Below are 21,200 nucleotides of genomic sequence, written 5' to 3' on the forward strand. Positions count from 1 at the left end.
GCTAATTTAGAACCGAAAATCGAAAGGTACTTCATTTTACACCGAATTTATATGATGATAAAAGTCTTGATAGGCTTTTAAGTTATAAAGAGCTATATTACACACGTTATAACCGGGCCTTTATTTCACACGTTATAACCGGGCCTTTATTTCACACGTTATAACCGGACCTTTATTAGGCCCAATGTAGGTCATCGCCAAGGTCACTCGAGGTTACCGGCTGCTGGCAGGGGCGTTGTGGATTCCGTGACCTCACTGCCGCCTTCGCTGCATTTAGCGTTTTCGAAGCCTCGAGACGTCAACTGGTGTTTGCCAAACATGATTCACCAATCCCAACTTGACTCGTTTGATGATTTCCCTACTGAAGATGATATTTCTACGGATCAGTCAACTTTCTGCCCCCGAATCAGAATACTATGTTGTGGATCTGCCCTAATGCTCCCCGCTCTTGCAGGATATCACGGTTGAGAGTTCATGCTTTGAAGACTAAATTAGGATTATTATAGCTTGTAACTCCTTCGGCATATGCGGGTGTGCTCTAGGATGGCAAGACCCACGCGTCAAACAGGCCATATCATCAAGCACGACTCGATGGCGGTACGCGGTATCGTCTGATGGCGCATAACCCAGGCTGTTGATTTGCCAGCTCTACTGTCTGAGTGATGCATTGCGTTGCGTGACGAGGGACCCATTTGGCTTAATGCAAGGGTTTCTACTATTCTTGCGTGTATTGGGCGCTTAGGGAAATCAGACCAGCTACCATGGCGGTAGACTTGCAAGAGGCGTTTTTTTTACACATATATAAGACCGTAGATCCAAGGCCCATCATCTTCAGGCTTTGCGGTATAACCAAACATCTTTGCTTTCTGAATCTCGTGACTATCCATTTCTTCCTTACCAACAATCTCCCGAGCAAAAATGAAGTTCACGCAGCTGATGTTGGCGACTTTCGCTACGCTGGCCCTGGCCGCGCCTCGGGCACCGGAAGAAGATTTCAAAACATGGGAGCCAACGGTGCGCGGGCCCTGCTACTAATCGTCAAGAGGCATGCGCACATTTTCCTTGGACAAAAGGCTAATTCTTGTTCTCAACTCTAGACGGTAAAGGAGATCTTGCGAGAGACACAGCACAAGATCACTTGCAAGGAGCAAAATGTAACGGAACCCGCCACGCCCTTAACTAGGCTTTTCGTGTGACTGACTCGATATTTGAATCAGAACATGCTACGATGTGAATCTAGCCGTGGCTCGGTGAGCAACTTGATACTCTTTGCTAAGCGGTCTGAAGACGAGCAGCCACTAATTCAACTCCAATGTGACAGGATCGAGATGAACTCACCCCTCGTTGCGCGGTAAATGGCGGGGTGAGTACTATTATTCCACATACCTGATGAGCATGTGAAGCAACAATGGTTGCTGATGACGTCGATCTAGTGCCGCGAATGCAAGGTCGATCCTTTTAGGGACTTTGCCGTAAGTTGCTACCATCTGGAAACTCTTACCAGTTCTCTAACAGATCCGTCGATAACAGACCCACTATGTTTGCGAATTCGTCATTCCCCCGGGAACTAAGCGACCGGAGTGCTCTTCGGCCTAATCCAGGACCATTGTGGCCTGGTGACTCAACCCAGTCCATGACGACTGAGTCGAGGCCAGCTTGCTGCCAAATGACGTGGTTCCTGAGATGGACATCTAGTATTATGCCCCTTGTGTACTAGACTCTTGGTTGTTCAACACAATTAGTGAGTCGATTCGAGTGGTAGCTACCAATACATACTTTGTTTTCCAGCTGTTTTGTGCCATGAAGGTTTTGATTGTGATCTCGTGAATGTATCAAAGCATACCAGCCGGTACGTGGTGTAGCGCCACGGATAGTTTGCCGTGACGGATGATATTCGGGAGCTGCCGATGCAGGACGAAGCGACAGTCTGTATATGAAAAAAAAAATAATAATAATAAAATTAAACGCATGAGTAATATAGATTTAATAAATCTCAGTTCAACATGCATTAAGCAATGAATCAAGGGATCCATGCATGAAGTCTCAACAGGCACATGCACATCCGTCAGTCCATCTTTGTGGGGCCACTTGAAACACCACGACGTCGGCCGCAGAAGGCTCGTCGTCCCTTTGACACGCCGCTCCGTCACATCCATGCCCCAGAGGCCGCACGCCAAAAAAACATGAACTGCCCGAGCAGTTTCTCGCGAGGCCTTCGCACAGGCAGCACGCCCCGATGGCTTAGCCAATCCACGCCCCGAGCCACACGCCGCCCCTTGACGAGGCCAGTCCATCGCAGTCGCCCATTCACCACGACTCCCCGCCGCGCAGACAAGCAAGCCGCCGACGACCCCGGCTTCACATCCATCCTCGACGCGCCGCCGCAAATCGTCCGCGCCGGCAAGCGGCATGGCCCGGGCATCATCCTGCTAGGTAACGAAATGAAAAGCCGCCCGGTTCCGCTCCCGTCCCCCGACTGACACCGTGCTCCCCGCCAGCCCTCATCCCCGTCACAGCCTTCGCCCTCGGGACATGGCAAGTCCGGCGCCTCTCGTGGAAGACGGAGCTCATTGCCAAGCTCGAAGACCGCCTGGTCCGCGACCCCCTCCCGCTCCCGCCGTCCGTCGACCCCTCCGCCATCCGCGACTTCGACTACCGCCGCGTCTACGCAACCGGCACCTTCCGCCACGACCAGGAGATGCTCATCGGGCCCCGGATGCGCGACGGCAAGGACGGATACATGGTCGTCACGCCGCTCGAGCGCGAGAACGGCACCACCATCCTGGTCAACAGGGGCTGGATCAGCAAGGCGCACCGTGACCAGAGGACTCGCCCCGACAGCTTGCCCAGGGGCCAAGTCACCGTCGAGGGGCTGCTGCGCGAGCCCTGGAAGAAGAACATGTTTACGCCCGAGAACCGCCCTGAGCGGGGGCAGTTTTACTTCCCGGACGTCAAGCAGATGGCCCAGTTGACGGGCAGTCAGCCCGTTTGGGTCGAGGTCACAATGGGTATGTCTTGAGAGTTCCTGATTAGCAATTGGGGGGGCACGGCGCTTGTTGGGTCGCTAACTGGACAAAGAACCCGAGTTTATGCGAATGATGGACTTTGAGGCAAGGGGCATTCCCTACGGACGACCGGCAGAGGTCAACTTGAGGAACAATCACGCACAGTACATTTTTACATGGTACGCTCCACAATGTTTTTTTTTTTTTTTTTTTTTTTTTTGCTGGTACGAAACTCGTGGTATCCATCATCGTTGCTGACATTGTGTAGGTATGGCCTATCTGTTGCCACCGCAATCATGTTGTACATGGTTCTCAAAAAGCCTGCATCCAGCATTACACGCCGTGTTCAAGCTACTAAAAATTTCTAACAGTAGCAGTATGGGTATCTTGTAGCATTAGCCGAAACAAAAAGAAAAAGCCAGGTGTCGGTATACCATAAACAAACCATACACCCTTCAATAATAATGTAATATACAAACCCAAGCCTGGGCTCATGACATCTCAGAGCTAGCCTCAGTTGTTTCGTCTCGTAATCTTTTGCGGCGTGCGTCAACACTTTGTATAGGCATCCTCAACTCTTGCAGCAACTCTCTCGGTAAATGTCTCTGCGCAAGTGAGAAAATGGTGCTATCTGAAGTAATTTGACGTTGTCTTTGCACTGTTAGAAATTGATCCAAATGGAAGGGAATTTTAACACTATGCATAACTTACCGTCTCATCAACGTAGCCATGTCACTCTCCTCGATAGTTTTCCGTTTTGCATGGTTTGCATAAGCGCCCAAGTCATCACCCAGCTGCTCAAAGAACCACTCTGAGGCTTGGGTGAGCGCGGTGAGGGTATCAGCCGATACCCGAGGGTTACTGAGACCCGAAGACTGCAGGGCCGTTTGGGCTACTCTCTTGACAAACGTTGGTGGCAGTGCTGGGTATTCTATGCCATGTTTTGACACCCTTCGTTGGCGCTTCTTGGGTTTTAACCTGTCTCTTGAGGGCTTTGTCGCAGATGAGGGTTCGACTGGTTCCTCTTCGTCCACGGATTGCCCTTCAATTTCTTCGATATATGGTTCAATTTCGTCATCTTCGTCATTCCCCTCCACAGGTTCGGGCTCCGTTTGTATTATTGGAACCGGGTCGGGGTCGTTATAAACGTCCATCATGTTGTCGCCGTCGTCGTCATTGGGACCGGGTGGTCTTGTCAGAGTGACGTCTCCAATGCCACTTTGATTGGCGGTATTGTTTGCCCTTGTCTCAGCTATGGATTCTTCAACCACAAGGGGAGATGTACCACCGCCATCTGCCGGTGGCTCCGACATCATAAAGGTTGTTTCTTCCGCACCAGGGGGTATTTGCAGCCCAAACTCACTGTCTCGCCCAGTGACTGTATTTCGCCTCGAGTCATCATCAATTCTACCTCGTGTCAGCAGTCTCAATTCACAAACAAAACTAATGAAAGGAAAAGAAGAGAGAGAAAATAGCCAGCAAAATCATACCGAGTGATTGTTTGGTTGCCACTTGCAATCGCCTGAGCTCGAATGTTGTCCAACAACGAGCCAGGGAAAAAATCCGATACCCTCCCCATATCCCCAGTAGCCTCATTAGGATCAAAGGCATCACTGTCAAAGCCGCCGCCAAAGTCGGGCCCCGAAAGTCTGCTCGGCTGCTCACTATAAGCTCGCCGAGGTTTTTCAATAACTGGGAGGGTGGGTTCTGATTCCAAACCCGAAGAACGCGGTGGTACCAAATCAGACTCATCGTCTTGGTCAATTGGCAGCGACAGACGTGGTCTGGGCAAGTCAGCATCGTCGTCATCTTCCTCTTGAATGGGCGCAAAGCTCGAGCGCTTATCCTGCGGCGGGGACGACGACACAATCGGCTTGCTAACCGGTGCCAATACTCCAGCCAGACGTCCCAAGAGACCCATCGGGGTTTCCCTCTGGTCTACCAGGCTCTGGCGCCTAATCTTTCCCGGAGTGAGCAGGGCATTGCGGCGCTGGTCAAGGGCCTGGCGCGCAGCTTTCGCATGGGGCGTTGGCGCATTGTTGCGATGCCCGCCGGATGCTGAGACGCCGCGTCGGACGGAGTTGATGAATTCCCGAGTGGAAGTGCGGTCAAGAGGCGTATGGACAGCGGAACGATGTGATGAGGGCGGATCGGCGCTGACAGCGCGACGGGCATTTGGGGTTCGGGCTGTGGCAGGCGTTCGTGACGGAGTCTTGGTACGCGAAGAATCTACGTTTTGGGGCGACGACTCGATTGAGTCCATGGTGGGCCAGGCCGATGCTGTCGGCATAAACAGACGGCCATGTCCCAGGAGCGGGATATTGTTGATGGCGGATGGTAAATGCAGGACGCGAAGACGTGACGTTTGAGTCAAGTACGTACTCGGCTTCAGAAGTCAACGGTGGGCTCGAGGATCCACGGTTAGTAGCCACGACAGGCGGGGCACGGCAAGTGCCTACCAGGGTACCTGTCCAGGTGGGTACCTTCCAACAATGAAGGTCAACTTGGTACCTGCCTTGCCTGCCTTATTAGGCCTACCTTAGGCCCAAACTCGCAGCAGGCATTTGAGTGCTTGGTGCCTATTTTTATCAACCTCAAACTCACCAGACTCGATAATTAAACCATCCCCTGCCATCATCAGCCGGACCCCAGGATGCTTGACTGCCATGCTGCAAGCTGGAACACGGGTGTCAGCCTTAGGGTTGACTCTTCAGGATGAGCATATGGTTTCATTGGTGCTTTCAACGTTGTACCGAGCTTACCGCAAGAACGCATGATGGTTATTATTAGAAGCCGCTTTTCTCGTCAATCCAGGCACAGCCTCGACACATAAGGGGCCGGACCAGGGCCAGCGGCAAAACCTAGCTTGTTCGGCACACGACTGTGATCTTCTCGATCCACCACCCGCAAGGCCATATTCTGATGCTCGCCTCTTGTCGTGGATGGATCAATCTATACGTTCAAATGGGAGCTGAGATATCCCGAAGCGTCGATCTATTTCCCTTCCGGCTTTTACGGAACTACTCTGGGCGTACACCAGTGCAGGAGGAGGCTGGCATTGGATTTAGCTGCACGTTGCCGTAGTTTCTGGGGATCCTCATAGTTATAGGTAATAGAAAATAACCATTAAAGCCAGAGCCAAGGTCGACTCCTCGGGCAGTTTCAAATGGACACCACTACTCCTCGGTATTGAAACAAAAGATTCCAGTTGTTGATCAACTTCTTCTTCACGGTGCCAAAACAAATATCAGACTCCGATGGACTTTTGTCTCCACACTTGGCGATTCAGCAGCGTGATCATCGAACAGCATCAAAGCTTTTATCGAGAAGTGGGCAATTCCTTCGCGATACATCTGCCGCTTACTAGAGATCGCCATCGCCCGGCGCTTCAGATAGACATATTGAAATCGCCGCAGGGGAAGTTCCGACTGGGTTGAAACGACCAGAACATGATCTTGGGGGGAGTATGACTTCTGTCGCAGATAGACTCCCGCTCATACCTAAAATACCGCCACTATGATCTCCCGCACAGCATGCTACCATACGAAGTATAAATGCGTCGAGTCACCCTATCTGCATATGAGGCAATGGCAATGACGGCAGAGGTGAAACGGACTTGTATGTACTACAGTATTGGGGCCAGTGTTAATAAATGAGACCAACATACAATGAAGAGGATTGTGTTTTAAAAGACGGCTCCCTATTGCATGTGTTGGGCGAAACAGAAAGGATTTATATTTACGAGTGACCGGGATTCCTGGGTCTGACTAACAAGCCATGTTCCGTCCAAAGCAGCGGTGGGTTTGCTTGAGCCAGATTCGTGTACGCACGAGAAACAGGTTTCCTCTTGTTTTCTCCTTCTTGATAACGTTGCAGTCCGCCACCAAGAGACAGAGTGGGTTTCAGTTATTGCCGATTTACAATATTGTCGATAAATTTAGAGAATCCGCTCGGTCCTCCTGGCCAACGCTACACCCAGCTATGAGCTTGACAAGCAAAACTTCACAAAAATTTTCGAAATCGCCTGGATTCTCTTGCTTGATACAAGCGGAACCCACAGTAATATCAACATGTCACCCGACCTAAAATATTCCTCAGCACGACAAATTACGAGGGTGTACCAGATGAGGCTTGGGATCCCCTGATGCCACTCGTGCAATAATTTGGAGATAATCGAGCTAAAAAAAAATAACAGTCAGCTGAGGCGTATTTTCTCACAAGATCAAGGCGGTTTCGGGAGAGGTCGTAACTCACCTGGGCTCACACGAAGAGAAATGGCGCACAGAGACCCGTGCTCCACGGGGCAGTAATCCTCGAGTCATCAGAAACTTGCTTAGAGACGCAAGACTACAAGACGAGCTTCTCAAACTCTCCACTTGACAAGCCTGCGAAGTTAAAACTTCCACGTCCACGTATTGGAGCCATTCTTTGTCCTTTGGCCAACAACAGGGAACGATGGAGATGTTGGCCAACAGGATATCGGCAAACACAACTCTAGGCCATGGAGCTCTCAGAACAGCCGAGATGTTGAGCAGGGAGACATGTTGGTATGTTTCGATTGCAGTGAGCAGTTTAAGACGGTGGGCGAAACAACACAAGACTTGATTTAGCTGGTAGTTATATAAATAGCTACCTCTACCATCAGTACTGGCAGCCAGTTGCTGACAAAGTGCTGTAGTTTAGTCTTAATTGCACCTTGAAAGCCCAAAGGTCGACATCAACAGATTCCAGTGTGAAACGCCTGAGTTGGGTCACGGTAGTCACGCCAGAGATACGAGTTGGTAGTTGCGGCTAACGTCGGAGCTTGGTTCAGTTCGTCTTTTTACTGCTGATATACATGACATTGAGCGATGTGTGCACCAGAATTGTTTACCCCTTGGACGTACGTTTACGGCTCCTTCGCAGTGTTTTTGGTATGCACGTCGATATTCTCCACAACCCCCTAGTGTAGTGATATGCTGTCTCTGCCGTGGGTTTGATGCTGCTTACAAGATACAACTACTGTGTGGTTGGTATACAAGTATTGTCCAAATGTGAGTCGTTCACACTTTGCAGCACATCAGGGTGTGAAAGAACATTTGCTTGCTCAGCACAACATCTCGAGAGGTCGAATCGAAAGGGCCTGCAATGGCCTGATTGGCCTGCTGAAGGCTCCCAGGGTTAGATTCGGGATATTGGGCAAGGGTGGAAGCGAAGGCCCACACCCAACGAAAACACCATGCGGTTCCCTTGCTCCGGCAAAAAGCGCGCCTAGAAATGACATAGGATTCTGCATTGTGTACTATCCACACGCCCTGGCTACTCGGGGAGATGGACATGTCAAAGGCGACTGTAGCCTGCGAAGCGACAAAGGTTCCTAAATTTGCTTCATGCAATGCCGTCCGTCCCAAGCCCAGTATTATCCGTATACCTAGTATACCTACCTGCGCACGTCCACGATAATCCCACGCGCTTATTCCTCCATTATGCTGAGTCCTTACGGCTACAGCTATTCTTAGAATGTGACATTTGTCGCCATCTCCATTGTACGAACCAGTTGCCTGTTCCTGTCTCAGCGCTTGCCCCTTTTTGAGTGTTCTCGAGACCTCGGAATAACTGCCGAACCAGCGGCCCACGAACAACCAGTTCCTGCTCCGTAGGCCCGAAGGTATGCAATAGCTCCTAGTTCCGTGTGCAAAGAGTCGAAATCCATCCGTGTTGGGCGACGGGCATGGCCCCGACATTGGCTCCCCCCCTGGCTTTGGGGCTTCGTTCCCGGGTTGCCGGCGCCCTGTCAGACAATTAGCTTCGGCTATTTATTAACAGCGCAATTGACGATTTGTGCTCGCCCCAAACCATCCGTCATCCATCAACAAACCAATCTGACCAACATGAGAAAGGACTCGACCCACCAACAAAGACAGGGGCCCAACGGCATTTGCAAATTGGTCAATTGACTAATGACCCAGGTTCTCCGCAGCCCGCAGCCCGCAGCATTATTCCCGTCCTCGGCTCCCGCGCGTCGTGGCTCTAGAGTGTGACTAGTTGCCAGTCCATCTCTCAATAGACATAACCTCCACACCTTGTATACCAGGATGCTTCGTAATCCGTCCTACAATATGCATGTGTCAAATCTTTCCAACAGTCGGGTCATTACCGAGATTGCACAGTACACACGTCTCAGACGAAAGTCCGGACAAACGACAGCCACTCAGGTATTACCACCACTCTCCACGTCTCCAGTCACACACTCGTCTTCCGTAGCGATCCCACTGGACAACAGCCCTGTTGGCAGCCCTGTTGGCACATTCTGGAGTCCTTGACTCCCATTCCATGATTCGTTTCCTGGCCTTCTGCAGGTGGTCTGATTCAATCAACTCGTGCCAACACCAGACACAGAGCTTGTACTCGGACTTCATGTTGGCCTGACCAGACCAGGTCTGCCTTGGCCGGACCGGGAAGGTGCAAAATTGCGCCCATGTCCGTCTCAAGCCTCGTGTCACTGTGTGAACTCGCCAGGCAGCGGGGCATTGTTGGCAAGGCCAACATGGTCAGCCTGGTTCGAACCTTTTTGCAATGCTAAGCAAGTGTGCCCCTGTCCAGCTTCATTTTTCGCTCCCTGGCCGATCAAGCGGTCCTGTACTCCATGTGGACAGGCGGTGCCATTATTCTTTCTCTGTGTAACTCAAGATCCAAGTTCCAATTTTACCTCGTTATTGCTTTTTTGATTGCAATTGCCGGCGGTTCCCGTGTAGATAATTTTGTCATCAAGGCTCATAGTATATATCCTATGAGCCTCTCCGCCTTGGACCGCTTTTTCTGCACAAGGCCTTGGTGGTCCTCAACTGACACAGTTCCTATCTTCCTGTCGGGTGCAAAAAATGGCTCATCTTTGCTGTCCCTTGTCGCCGTTTCGGGCGAATAGATTGCCCTGCAATAAGCCTCGACTTTATGTTGGGCTCTATGTCCGTGGTAGCTCGGCAAAAATGCCAGGCAGAGAAGACTCGTATGCAAACCTCGAGCACTCAGAAGCACAATGAACCTAAGCGCCCGCTAACCAGATTCTTCCAGTTACCATTGGGCCCTTTTGTCAGGCCCTAAAAACGACGCCAAGCCAGGTTTGCAGAATACCATGTACCATGTCAAGGACAAGTTGGTAATTGAGGGTGAGCCAAAAGCGGCCAGCTCAGTATGGGAATACTCAGTTGAATCGGACCGGTCTTCAATGCTATTAGTTCGTATAGTAGTGGGAAAGATCCGTGACATCCATCGACTTGAGAGTATTCTGCGATCCGTTCCTGTTCGTAGCGATAAAGAAGGGTGGAATTCTATTTCCTGGATTCGAGAGGCTTTCCACCTTGTTTCAATCGCACCAGGCGTTCTGGGTTCTCATATGGAAGACTGGGAGGAAATCCGACAGACTGCCATGTCGTACGTCGACGAGAAAAAGGCCAAGCATCGGTTCGATGGCTTAGGTAGATTCGATCTTTCGAAACCAGCTACGTGGGACATGCTCCAAGGCAAAGAGATAACAGTTTAACATGAAGAAACCTCTCGGGCAGAGGTTAACTTCGTTTCCTGTTAGGCAAACAACAGGGCAGCCATTGCCACTTGGTTGAAGGTCATGCTCTTGCTCTCGTTGGTCTTGGCCATTTTGTCAAGCTTACTTTTTTTTTTTTTGCCTTTTGTTCCCCAGGATTCCAAGAGATGCGAGACATTGTAGGAGAGGCGGAACGGGGAGTCGGTGGCCTATATTTGCCAAAGTCATTATCAAATGATAGACGATTGTTAATGAGTTGGAGTTGGCAGAGGCTGTAAAGACATGCAATTGTGCAAAATGCATATATATTCTTCTTTGCGTTCGTAACAATGAGGGCATTTATTTAGCCCGAAGAAGATGATGAAGAAGAAGAAGAAGATACATGCTACACGAAGGTTGAGATGGCGGGGTCGTTCCTGTACAACTAGCCGTCTATCGTCGTTTATGACAGGCTCGAGGTATCGAACTGGGTGTCGCACTTTGTTGGCGTCAACGGCTTGGATGGCGGTCGGCAATCCCCGAGTTAGGCTAGCCCTCCCTGGTCACGGTCCCTCCATCATCTTCGGGACCGGTCCGCGATTGTTTGTGGAGTTGGATGTCCCCATTGATGGATGCTAGTGGCCAAGGCTGCTGGCAAGAAAGTATGCGGCGACTACGGAGGGTAAGTCGAGCGCAAGGAATAGAAGAAAGCATTACTCAGAACAAGCGTGGATGGCACGGAGAATCACCCATAGTTCGACTTCGCGCCTGTGTGGTGGGTTTGTTGTGTAAAGATCCTGGTGATCCGAGATGCTGGAACCGATGCTTGACGATCTGGTTTTGGTTTCCGAAATTCCTGGACCATGAGCGCCCCACAAACACCGTGAACTAGTCCCCGAGACATCGAGGGCTTTTGACCGGGCCAGTGAGTGCGACATTCGGTACCAAAGCCGCAGTGGGTCTAGATAAAAACAGCATCATATCTACCTAGGTATATCAACAGTGCGGAAGGATGTGTTGCGAAAGTAATCAAATACCTACCCTAGGATGGCAGCAGACGTATGGTTGATGCGGAAGTCAATGCTCGGCGGATCGGAAACAAGGTCCCACATCCCACATTGTGGGCTCTCAACCAGCCAGCGAGACTTTTGTAGAGACCGATTTCATGAAAGGGCCGGAATTGAACGAACTCGCTGTGTAAGACTTTGGGAGAGCTGAGCCATGCTCTATCTGCGACGTCAGAGGCAGTGATGAAATGGGAAAATGTCTACAGGAACGAGCCGCCGTTGCGTCGCGGCCTAAGTCCTTGTTTGATAGCTTGTTTTGTTTCCGCCCTGTTTCCGCCCTGTTTCCGCCAGAGTGTGTGGCTATCATAATTGAAGCGTGCCTCGTCACAGATTTGCATCAAACGACTCGCAGTCTCATCGCGTCCTCGAATGGCCGAGGCGACACAATCAAGAGAGGTAATGCCCTAGAGCCCGCCACAAATAACTTGGGTGGTCTATTAAGCATGGATCTCTATCAGCAGAAATTGATAATAACCACCTACCATGACAACTTGGTGGAAGTAAGATGCTGAAGTGGTGTCTAGAGGTTGGCTTCATGTCCACTTGGATGGGGTTGACCGGGATGGGTTTGGTTGATGACATTGTGACTATTCATCGTGACAGCGCGGCACACGAATGGAGTCAAGTGTGTTACTGACGGAATCGACGGTGCGATTGTTATATCTGACTCAGCTGGCTAGGTGGTTTACGTTCCGTTTTGCTTCAGGTCGATACTCGAATGGTGTTTCAGTCAAGTTGAGTAGCAGCGGGGACAAATCGACCTGTCACTGGAAGTGCCTTCCCGATTGGATGCTTGAGAGCGTTGCCTCAGGCTCTAGTACAAAGGGAATGAATGGCAGGCAAATTTGGGCTGGATGCAATGTGCAGTAATGAGATGCAGATGCCAACGCAAACGAATAAAGGCTGGAATAAAGACAACAAAGACAAGGACCCCAAAACGAAGGCTCGTTCGGTGGTTGGCGGTCACGGGCATTTTGTCTATTTTAAGTTTGAGGTGACGTGCGGGCAGCGGGCGTGTTGACTTCCATCTGTGCCAATCCGTCTACGTCGGGCGCCGCACTTGTGATTGCCGCACTTGCGATTGACATAAACCACAGACTTGCTAATCAGTCTGCTGGCTGGTTCGAAGAAATTCCTCGAGCCTGCGGAGTAGGCAGCTTGTCCTTGGCAGGTGTCGTGCGGTCTCATCTTATCATCTCCGTCACCTCGTTCTATCTCCACCACTTGTGCAGCCACCTTCGGCGCTAGTGCACCAAACCGACAGCCCTTGAGACATCATCCACCCAGAACCGGCAGTCTCGAGTTCGACCTGTGCGAGCGTCGGCGCCAAGCAGAAAGGCGGTCCAAACCCCAAACGAAGCCTTCCCCAACTGCTGCTCTGCTCCTCTGCTAACCCTGCTTTGCTTGAGCGAGTCGACCATCGACGACCATCGACGATTGGATCATCAGCCTAACCACACACCACACACCACGTCAAGCGAACTACATACGGCTGGGAGGCTCCATCAAGCGAAGAAAGCGTCTGGTCTGGTCTGGTCTGGCCTGGCCACCCTCACCCACTCGCCGCCCACTCGTCCCCCTCGTGCTCCTGAATGCCTGAAGCAGTGCGGCTTGGAGCGGTTCCGCTGTGTCGACTTGTTACCAACGCTTTTAATGCAGCCTTTGAAACTCGCGTCTGGCCTCGCTCGATCCTTTCCGTCACCACATCTCCTGACTGCTCTTTGACCGCGATTCCCGAATCTCTGATCAACTTATTCTTGTTTTAACCGCACATTCTCTCTGCTAGCTGTTGTCCGCCTCGGTCTGTCCTGCGATACATCAACCATCGGCTGGCCGATTCTTCACCAGCCGTCTGAAGCACGAGCGCTCGACCCTCCTCCTCTCCTCCTCCTCCTCCACCAATAACCACCAACCACCTCCTGACTCCTCAGCTTTCCCCTCCACGCCTCGCCTCAGGACAAAGCCGCATAGTACTGTACTCTCTATCCTCGGCGTCACGACAGAATGGCTCAGCCCAATGTTCAATCCTTGAAGGTTCGCTTGCCTTGTCCAGCTCGGGCTGCATCCCGGATTTCAATTTGATCCTGTGCTGACCGCCAACCCCTCTCAAATAGTGCGTCGTGACCGGTGACGGTGCTGTTGGCAAGGTTCGCATCTCGAAACCGACACTTTCCTCATCTCTGTCCAATTCTATTGCTACAGCCGTCAAAAATCTTATCGAGACTGATGCAGTATCATAGACATGTCTTCTCATTTCATACACGACAAATGCCTTCCCCGGCGAGTACATTCCTACAGTGTGAGTTTGTCCTGCGTCCTGCTCCCGACACATGTGCCGAATGGATGCAAGAAACGTGCGCTGACGTGCAGTGCCAGTTTTGATAACTATACGACGAGTTTAATGGTCGACGGCAAGCCCATCAGCCTGGGACTGTGGGATACGGCTGGCCAGGAAGACTACGATCGGTTGCGGCCGCTGTCATACCCCCAAACCGATGTATTCCTGCTTTGCTTTTCTCTCATAAATCCGGCCTCGTTTGACAACGTCCGGTCCAAGGTAGGCTCACCTGGTTGCTTGCACTTGCAAGCATAGTGTGCTGACCACTGATCTATATAGTGGTACCCCGAGATTGATCACCACGCTCCTAATATCCCTATCATCCTGGTCGGTACCAAACTTGATTTGAAAGAAGAGTACGACAGAAGAGAGGAGGCCGAAAAGAACGGAGACAGACATGCATTCGATAACGCCTCAAAGGAAGTAAAAGAACTGAAAGAGAAGAAGAGACAGCGACCGATAGAATTTCGGGATGGATTGGCTTGTGCACGAGAAATTGGGGCGTACAAATACCTCGTGTGCTCCGCGCTGACCCAAAGCAACCTGAAAGGCGTGTTTGATGAAGCTATTCGGTGAGTAGATGCGATTGCATAATTTTTTTTTCGGCTGCAAGTCATCTAATTCGATTTGATACCAGTGCTGTTTTGAATCCGCGGCCGCCACCCAAGGCCAAGAAGTCTAAATGCATCGTTTTGTAAACCTCTACATAGACCAGTTACCGCAGGCAGAGGGAGGCTTTCCGTCACCGATACACTTTAATATCTTTATTTGGCTATGTGAAGTGGCAAAAAGAAGAGCGAGCACTCAAGCGACAGATTTCAAGTCGGCAAAGATGAAGGACTTTTCGATAGACGACACTCGACTCCGACCGAAGCTACTCTTTCTCTCGCTCTAGCATAATTGCAAAAATGAAACATTTTTAGCGGACTCAACAGCACACTCGATGTATAATTTAGTGTTTCTCATTTTCAGCACAAATAGACCGATAATAGGGCGCGGAACAACGGACGAAAGCCTAGAGAGACACAAACAACCAGTTGACTGCAGCGCAGGTATGTGTTGTTTGGGCTTGAACATGTTTCATCAGGTGTCGCTGTTACTAGTCTATCCTCTTACACTGGCTGGTGGGTGCAAGCGCAACAAGTAGCAGAACTGCGATATTGTACCTCGTCCACTAGTCAACCTGTACATATCCAGCTCCTCGTCTACTTTGCCGCCGGGAGGCACAGAGACCCTCATCGCTAGCCGAGTATGCTTGGAGGAGCAAAGAAGCACCCGGAGGCGTCTCGTTTCAGATGATTGGGGCGTCTTTTTGTCTCCTGTAATTTTTTTTAAGCCTCTTTTTTTTTTTTTTTTTTTTTTTTTTTTTTTTTTTTTTTTCCCCATCAAGTCTCTCAGTATTCGTCTCTCCCTAGTGTCAAGGATATCCCACCCTTTTTTTTTTTTTTGCTTGTAGATAGCACCAAGACATGTTCAGATGTGTATTGAAACCGTACGGGAGTGAATTTGTCAAAACTTAAATTTCTGCCCGACATGATTTGTTCCGCTCCAATGCATGTGACGTGATGGAATTAATCCATACAAAGGGGGGGTATCTAAATGAAGCTGTTGTAGCATGATGACACAACAAAGCCAGCCTTCTTATTGTTCAAAATGTTCTTGCATCCAAAACAGAACAAGAAGAAAAAATCACAGCATCTCACACTGAGGCAACTTTTATTCTCCCAGTCCCGGAATCCTAGCCAAACGACTGGGATGAATGCCGGCCGAGCCCTCCTCCCTCTGGCCACCGCTCTCCTCCTTCGCAGCCCTCTCCCTCTCGATCCTCTTGCTCCTATTATCATCCAGCTTCTTGTTCTTTTCGCGAATCTTGTCTTTTCTAAACTTGGTCTTTCCCCCGCCACCAGCCCTACAAAAAAAAAAAAAAAAAGTCAGCGTCCCCACGTCACTTATACACGGCTTACAAAAAAAAAAGGCGAAACTCACGTCAACTCAACGTTGATCCTGCGCCCCTCAAACTCGGTATGGTGGAACTTGTCCAGACACGTCCTCATGGTCCACACGTTGGCAAACTCCACAAACGCGATGCCCCGGCACGGCTTGTCGTCGTCCTTGTTCTTCATGCACCGCACGGAAATGGGCTTCAGCGACGCAAAGTGCGCCTTGATGCTGTCCGCCGTCGCCGTGAAGGGCAGGTTGCCCACGAAGACGATGTGGCGGGAGGACTTGGCGTCTGGCGCGCCCCCGGCGTCGTCTGATGCCCCCCCAGGTGCTGGTGTTTCTTGGGTGGGAGCATCCTCGTCTTTGGACTTTTCCTTCTTGTCCTTCTTTTCTTTCTTGGGCTCGTCGCCGGCGTCGCCGTTGGCTGCTTCCTTGCTCCTCCTCCTCTTCTTCTCCTTCTTCTCCTTCTTCTTGGACTTCTTCTCGTCGCTTACATCCGGGGCTTGCGACACGACTGCGTCGTCTTTTGCAGCAGCATCTTCCTCTTCCTCCTTTTCCTCCTCGGGTAAATCCTGTAGATCCTTTCGCTTGTCCTTCTTCTCTTTTCTGCTCTCCTTTTTATCCTTCTTTCTATCCTTCTTGTCCTTCTTGTCCTTCTTGGCCTTCTTCTGCTTCACTTCAGTATGTTCATCGTCGCTTCTCTTGCGCTTCTTCTCTACTGGTGTGTCGTCGACGGGGAGGAAGTCTTCGCTTGCCGTAGCGGCTTCGCGAGCTCGTTTGCTTTTCATTGCAGTCTAATGACTGACAATTCGTGGATTTTTGGGCTTGCGCGCGTGTTGCAAAGTGCTGAATTGTAAGACCTGGACTATTCAGTCGAGACAGAGATTTGCCAGAAATTTTAGCGGAGCCGGTACTTGTGGTTTCACCAGACCCTTCAATGTTGGCTCGACCCACCTGGCTCCACTACGCAGTCAGGACTCTAGTGAGTATCGGCAGTCGAAAGAGCTCTCACTTACCGACACCGTACATTTCCAGCCTGGCTATCTGTTGACGCTAATTTCGCATTTTCTCACTGCAGGCATGACCATATCTCTAGAAAAACTTATTACAGATTATTTTACTCCTGCAATGTTGCAGTGGGGGCGTGTGCCAATGTCTAATAATATACATTGAAAACGCAAACATATAAAATCCCTAATCTTGCTCCGCAATCCATCACCATCGTTGCAAAAAGCAGCTATCTCATATTCACTTCTGATATGCGTTACAAGATGCAAATGGCAATACCAGCTGCAAGAGACACGGTGCTTATCAGTACATAAATGCTAGGGTCGGTCGTCACCGATCCTCCGACAAAAAAAGCTGGCATTGGGCTCTCGAAGCCTACGCGGCTAGAATTGTTAAGTTCATCACTTGGACCAGAATTCTGATGACTTGTTCCAGAACCCTCCTTTGATTCTGATGTAGTTGAATCGGGCCTCCCGTCTACCGGACTGTTCAAGGCCAAGGCCAAAGGCATAGTAAGCGAAGTAGCCCCAGCCTCGTTTACCGTAATGATTGTGGTTTGAAATCCCTTTCCCAAGACTGAAGATATAAGGGTGACCTCGACTGGGCTGGACGTATCCTGAAGTGCTGTTTTGTCGTGATTTGTATCTTGATCATGAGCTGGAGCAGCATGTGCCATTTTTGTCGGTCTGGCCATGCTGGTATCATACGCAGCTGGGCTTCCGTCTTGTGTTCCTGATCTGGAGCTAAAATGCTGATCGGGAGACGACGTCGGATACGAGATCCTTGATGATCGAGGTTCGTCAACACCATTTCCTTGGCTTGGAAAGTCATATACGGGTGGTGGGGTGCCGTATCCGTATTCTTCCAATGGCGGGGTATATGCTGGTGGCAAGGAAGAAGGAGATGCAAAGGTGTAAGCGGCTGGTGTAGCGGCAAAGTTCCCTTCAGAGCTGGAAGATGTAGTGAATGTGGAGCTAGTAGTACTAGACATAGTATTGGTGGTACAAGCCGTCTCATATCGGTCACGAGATGTCCCAGCTCTGATAGATGAGGAGCTGGAAGTAGAGTCGGAATGTGCAAAGGATGAGCTTGAGCTTCGACCACTAGCTGTGCAAGAGGTGGATGTGATGCTAGTTCGACTTACAGCCGAAGTCAGTGTAAGGCCCTGGCGTGAAAATACACTGGAACGCGCCAAATCTGACGAACAGGGTGTATCTGAGCTTGAGAGTCTGCTCGTGCTCCATTCATGAGAGTCCAAGGTCCAGGACTCCTGTGTCGACGTTTGCGGTCTTGTCGACATAGTCGAGCGACCTATATCATCAGAGCAGTCAGTTGTTGGCGCATTTGGTTTCTCTGACGGTAAATGACGAGATGTAGCGTCAGTGTGAGACGATGATGAAGTGCAGCCGGATGTCGACTGTTGCGAAGTCCGACGGCCTGATTCTGTCAAGGAAGTCACCTGTGCTGGGTCGCGACTGACTCCAGATTTCGAAGCACCAGACTGCGTACATGAAGCGGATGGGTACGTTTGGCTTGTCATAGACATGTCTTGTTCAAAACTACCACATATTGTGGTCGTGGGGGTGCTGCGAAAGCTGGAACCGGTTGATTTGCAAGGAGTACTTTGTGCCTGCATAGTTGTTACAGAAGTCGTACGACGGCTGCCGTTGGAAGATTCACAGTCAGTTGTAGAGTCACTCCGATGGCCCCGAGATTCATCCATGGAAGTAGGCTTATGCAGAGACATTGTAGCTCGTCCGTGAGACAAAGCGGCTGTGCTCGGTGTTAACTTGCTGGGCACTCTGTATACATTATCGGGACCGCATGGGCAAACCTACTGGTCATGAATCCATTCGCAAAAAGCAAAGCCTCGTCATCAACCATCGATGCTGGAGCTTTAGATGCCTGAGGGGATCCTACAGACACTGTTATAACGCCGTCTTGCCCAGTATTGCAGGTCAAAGCAACAGCAAGGTTGCGTTTCAAATCGATCTCTTGGTTGGAAGATGTGAATTTGTCACCAGTATGCGTCTTATCGGACACTTCGGATTGCAGGCTCCGTTTGTGTTGAGAAGGCTGGCTAATCTCGATAGGATGCAGGGGGATGATATCGACGCCGGTATCACAGCAAGCAGAAACTGAGTATGCCAATGCCCGACCGTAGGATTCAGGGCTGCAAAGATTGATGAGACACTGAAAGTGTGCCTATTTCAACCTGTTAGAAGCATGTGTGCTTGAGATGGGTGGAACAAAACCTACTCGTTGAAGTTTGGGAGTAGCACAAGTGCTCTTCATGCCATCAGTGAGCAGCCCATGTTCAGCAAGAGACTTCTGACAGTCCGTGACGCAGGCTGATGTGCAAGATTAGCCTCACAGTATCTGCTAAACTGGCACCGTGATTACCTACCAGGCACCGTTCTCCCTACTCCGCGTTGACAGCGTGCCAAGGCTGAGAACAGCAAAAGTGTACCAATCAAGGTGATCCGCATGTTGGGGATGCCGTACTCTAAAAGTGAAAGGCTGCCAAATGGCTAGTCGTAATTAACGATAGTCACCAAAAAATGGGTAGAGCGAAAGAGGTTGAGAAGGAAATCCAAAAATGAGTGATGGCGTGCCGAAGCGTGATAATGAGAAGAGATGGTTGCAATGAGCGACGAAGGTTGAAGTTGAAGAGAAAGAAAAGACAAAGCAGAAGAAAAGAGGACCGGGCCAATGTATGATGATTTACAAGCGGCTGGTGTATTCAAAAGGCAGGTGCGGCACTTCACACCAAGGGTCACGGTGTTGCTTGCCGAGGAAGAAGGTACTTCGGATCAACTGATACGACAGTCTACCAGACACTTTCACGGACTTGTGACCTTCCTTCCACGGGTCCAAAGTCAACTTCGCTTAACTCGTCAAAGAGTGCAAGCGGATACCGGTTACTGACCATTCAGTAAACTCGACATGGATTATCCCCAGTATTTAAAAATACGTACAATTAGCACAGCGAGAGAGATGCAAGTCTATATTTTCCCCCCTTTTGAAATGCAATGGTGCCAACGCCGCAAAAGTAGAAGGGTATCTAGTAGAAGAGCAACGCCAATGGCTTCTTCTCGGCTCCGTAACGCTCTTTGAATTCTGGACGAGTCAAAAATCTGGCAAGTGGCATCATGGTATCCTTCATGTCCATGATGCCTCTCTTCTTTTGGTCGACATGTGAGGCATCTACAACAAGTCTTTGCAGATTATCCAATGACAAAGCGCCTGCGCCAGTGTTAGTAGGATGCAGTTGCAGCCGATACGGCTTCTGGGCTCATACCATTGTCGATCAACTCCATCAGACGGGCGGGCGTGCCGACACCAATTCCCGTCTTTCTACTTTTGAGAAACGTCACCTGTTCGTCCACTTTCATGTGTTTGGCAAACTGTAACCTGATTAGCGTTTTTCGCACGACTAAATCAACCCAGTTGCATTCATGCCTACCAGCTTCGCCACGGTGTTGTCCTTGCTCGAAAACTTTCGTACAGCTCTGTGGTACAGTCAGTTAGCATGTTTGGCGTGGGAGTGCAACTGTAGCGCCTGGAGGCCGCCATACCTGACCATGTCGGCCGCCCTCAGTCCAGCACCAGCGACGATGAGAGTGTGTGGTGAGCCTTTCTTCTTTGGGACTTTCTTGAGAGATTCTTCGCCTTCTGAGAACTTTTCAAGGAAGCCAGGTAGATTATCGAGCGTTCTGTTTTCCTGCCACGAGGTGGTATCTTGTATTGAGTTGGCTGCGAGGTTGATTAGCATTGACTCTCTCAGTTCATCTCACCGAATCATTTATTCCAAGCCAACAGACGTACCAGATACGGTCAGATCTGAAAGTTCAACCGAGCTGAGGTCGCTTCCGAATCGGGCAAGTTTTTGTGCCAGGTGATCTGCGAGCAATTGGTTGTCCAGGCGATTGAACAGTGTGTTCAGACCGAGTTCCATGTCGAGAGCCTCATCGTCTTGTGAAAACTTTGTCTTTTTCTTCTTCTTTTTGGTCTCGGGCGCAGGCTCCGCGGCGCGCTTCTTCGAATTTGACATGATTATCCAGGAGCCAAGGACAATAAAGTACTCTAAATAGATAAGTGCAGGCCACGTAAAAGGCTAGGTTGGTCTTTCTGGTCAAGGAACACTCGTGACTTGAAATGCTCATCAGAATTTTTGACCAGCCAATAGTTACTGGCAGCAGAGTGTGGAGTCGGCTGGATCAACCACACCAAACGCTAGCCAACTAACAGGTCGTCAAAATTAGTGGGGCGCCCATGTATGCAAATGCATGTGCAGTCTGGTTCCATGGTGTTAAGAGATGGTGCTGCCTCCCTCCCAGCAT

General features: G+C 50.3%; 9 protein-coding genes across 9 annotated transcripts; 5 read left to right on the forward strand and 4 right to left on the reverse strand.

Annotated features, from left to right (window-relative positions):
- Nucleotides 1-844: 844 nt before the first annotated feature.
- SHY1_1 (surf-like protein) lies at nt 845-1,804 on the forward strand. The gene is made up of 6 exons (XM_066119629.1): nt 845-1,014; nt 1,098-1,154; nt 1,218-1,250; nt 1,322-1,363; nt 1,434-1,472; nt 1,531-1,804. The coding sequence occupies exons 1-6, from the start codon at nt 919-921 to the stop codon at nt 1,594-1,596; spliced, it is 333 nt and encodes a 110-aa protein (XP_065975425.1). The 5' UTR covers nt 845-918; the 3' UTR covers nt 1,597-1,804.
- Nucleotides 1,805-2,183: 379 nt separating this feature from the next.
- SHY1_2 (surf-like protein) lies at nt 2,184-3,373 on the forward strand (the record flags this gene model as incomplete). Its single annotated transcript, XM_007815734.2, has 4 exons — nt 2,184-2,433; nt 2,499-3,008; nt 3,079-3,184; nt 3,274-3,373. 4 exons carry the CDS (start codon nt 2,184-2,186, stop codon nt 3,371-3,373), a joined length of 966 nt encoding a protein of 321 aa, XP_007813925.2.
- A 339-nt stretch (nt 3,374-3,712) lies between these two features.
- J3458_009198 (uncharacterized protein) lies at nt 3,713-5,268 on the reverse strand (the record flags this gene model as incomplete). The annotated part of the gene is made up of 2 exons (XM_007815733.1): nt 3,713-4,412; nt 4,496-5,268. The coding sequence occupies 2 exons, from the start codon at nt 5,266-5,268 to the stop codon at nt 3,713-3,715; spliced, it is 1,473 nt and encodes a 490-aa protein (XP_007813924.1).
- Nucleotides 5,269-8,878: 3,610 nt separating this feature from the next.
- Nucleotides 8,879-11,252, forward strand: J3458_009199 (uncharacterized protein). The gene is made up of 2 exons (XM_007815732.2): nt 8,879-9,990; nt 10,056-11,252. The coding sequence occupies exons 1-2, from the start codon at nt 9,866-9,868 to the stop codon at nt 10,522-10,524; spliced, it is 594 nt and encodes a 197-aa protein (XP_007813923.1). The 5' UTR covers nt 8,879-9,865; the 3' UTR covers nt 10,525-11,252.
- Nucleotides 11,253-11,758: 506 nt separating this feature from the next.
- J3458_009200 (uncharacterized protein) lies at nt 11,759-12,082 on the forward strand (the record flags this gene model as incomplete). Its single annotated transcript, XM_066119630.1, has 1 exon — nt 11,759-12,082. One exon carries the CDS (start codon nt 11,759-11,761, stop codon nt 12,080-12,082), a length of 324 nt encoding a protein of 107 aa, XP_065975426.1.
- Nucleotides 12,083-12,951: 869 nt separating this feature from the next.
- RAC1 (Rho GTPase protein rac1) lies at nt 12,952-14,842 on the forward strand. Its single transcript, XM_066119631.1, has 6 exons — nt 12,952-13,604; nt 13,685-13,717; nt 13,811-13,869; nt 13,947-14,127; nt 14,188-14,480; nt 14,546-14,842. The coding sequence occupies exons 1-6, from the start codon at nt 13,575-13,577 to the stop codon at nt 14,604-14,606; spliced, it is 657 nt and encodes a 218-aa protein (XP_065975427.1). The 5' UTR covers nt 12,952-13,574; the 3' UTR covers nt 14,607-14,842.
- Nucleotides 14,843-15,793: 951 nt separating this feature from the next.
- On the reverse strand, nt 15,794-16,720 carry J3458_009202 (uncharacterized protein). The gene has a single exon (XM_066119632.1). The coding sequence runs from the start codon at nt 16,635-16,637 to the stop codon at nt 15,891-15,893; it is 747 nt and encodes a 248-aa protein (XP_065975428.1). The 5' UTR covers nt 16,638-16,720; the 3' UTR covers nt 15,794-15,890.
- A 198-nt stretch (nt 16,721-16,918) lies between these two features.
- J3458_009203 (uncharacterized protein) lies at nt 16,919-19,279 on the reverse strand. The gene is made up of 3 exons (XM_066119633.1): nt 19,117-19,279; nt 18,696-19,062; nt 16,919-18,630 (listed from the first exon to the last, which is right to left on the reverse strand). The coding sequence occupies exons 1-3, from the start codon at nt 19,150-19,152 to the stop codon at nt 17,114-17,116; spliced, it is 1,920 nt and encodes a 639-aa protein (XP_065975429.1). The 5' UTR covers nt 19,153-19,279; the 3' UTR covers nt 16,919-17,113.
- A 52-nt stretch (nt 19,280-19,331) lies between these two features.
- cms1 lies at nt 19,332-21,032 on the reverse strand. Its single transcript, XM_007815729.2, has 5 exons — nt 20,686-21,032; nt 20,436-20,613; nt 20,324-20,369; nt 20,159-20,264; nt 19,332-20,103 (listed from the first exon to the last, which is right to left on the reverse strand). Exons 1-5 carry the CDS (start codon nt 20,909-20,911, stop codon nt 19,922-19,924), a joined length of 738 nt encoding a protein of 245 aa, XP_007813920.1. The 5' UTR covers nt 20,912-21,032; the 3' UTR covers nt 19,332-19,921.
- Between the last annotated feature and the right edge of the window lie 168 nt (nt 21,033-21,200).

Source organism: Metarhizium acridum, assembly GCF_019434415.1.
Source record: "Metarhizium acridum strain ARSEF 324 chromosome Unknown scaffold_141, whole genome shotgun sequence".
Classification (NCBI taxonomy): Eukaryota; Fungi; Ascomycota; class Sordariomycetes; order Hypocreales; family Clavicipitaceae; genus Metarhizium; species Metarhizium acridum.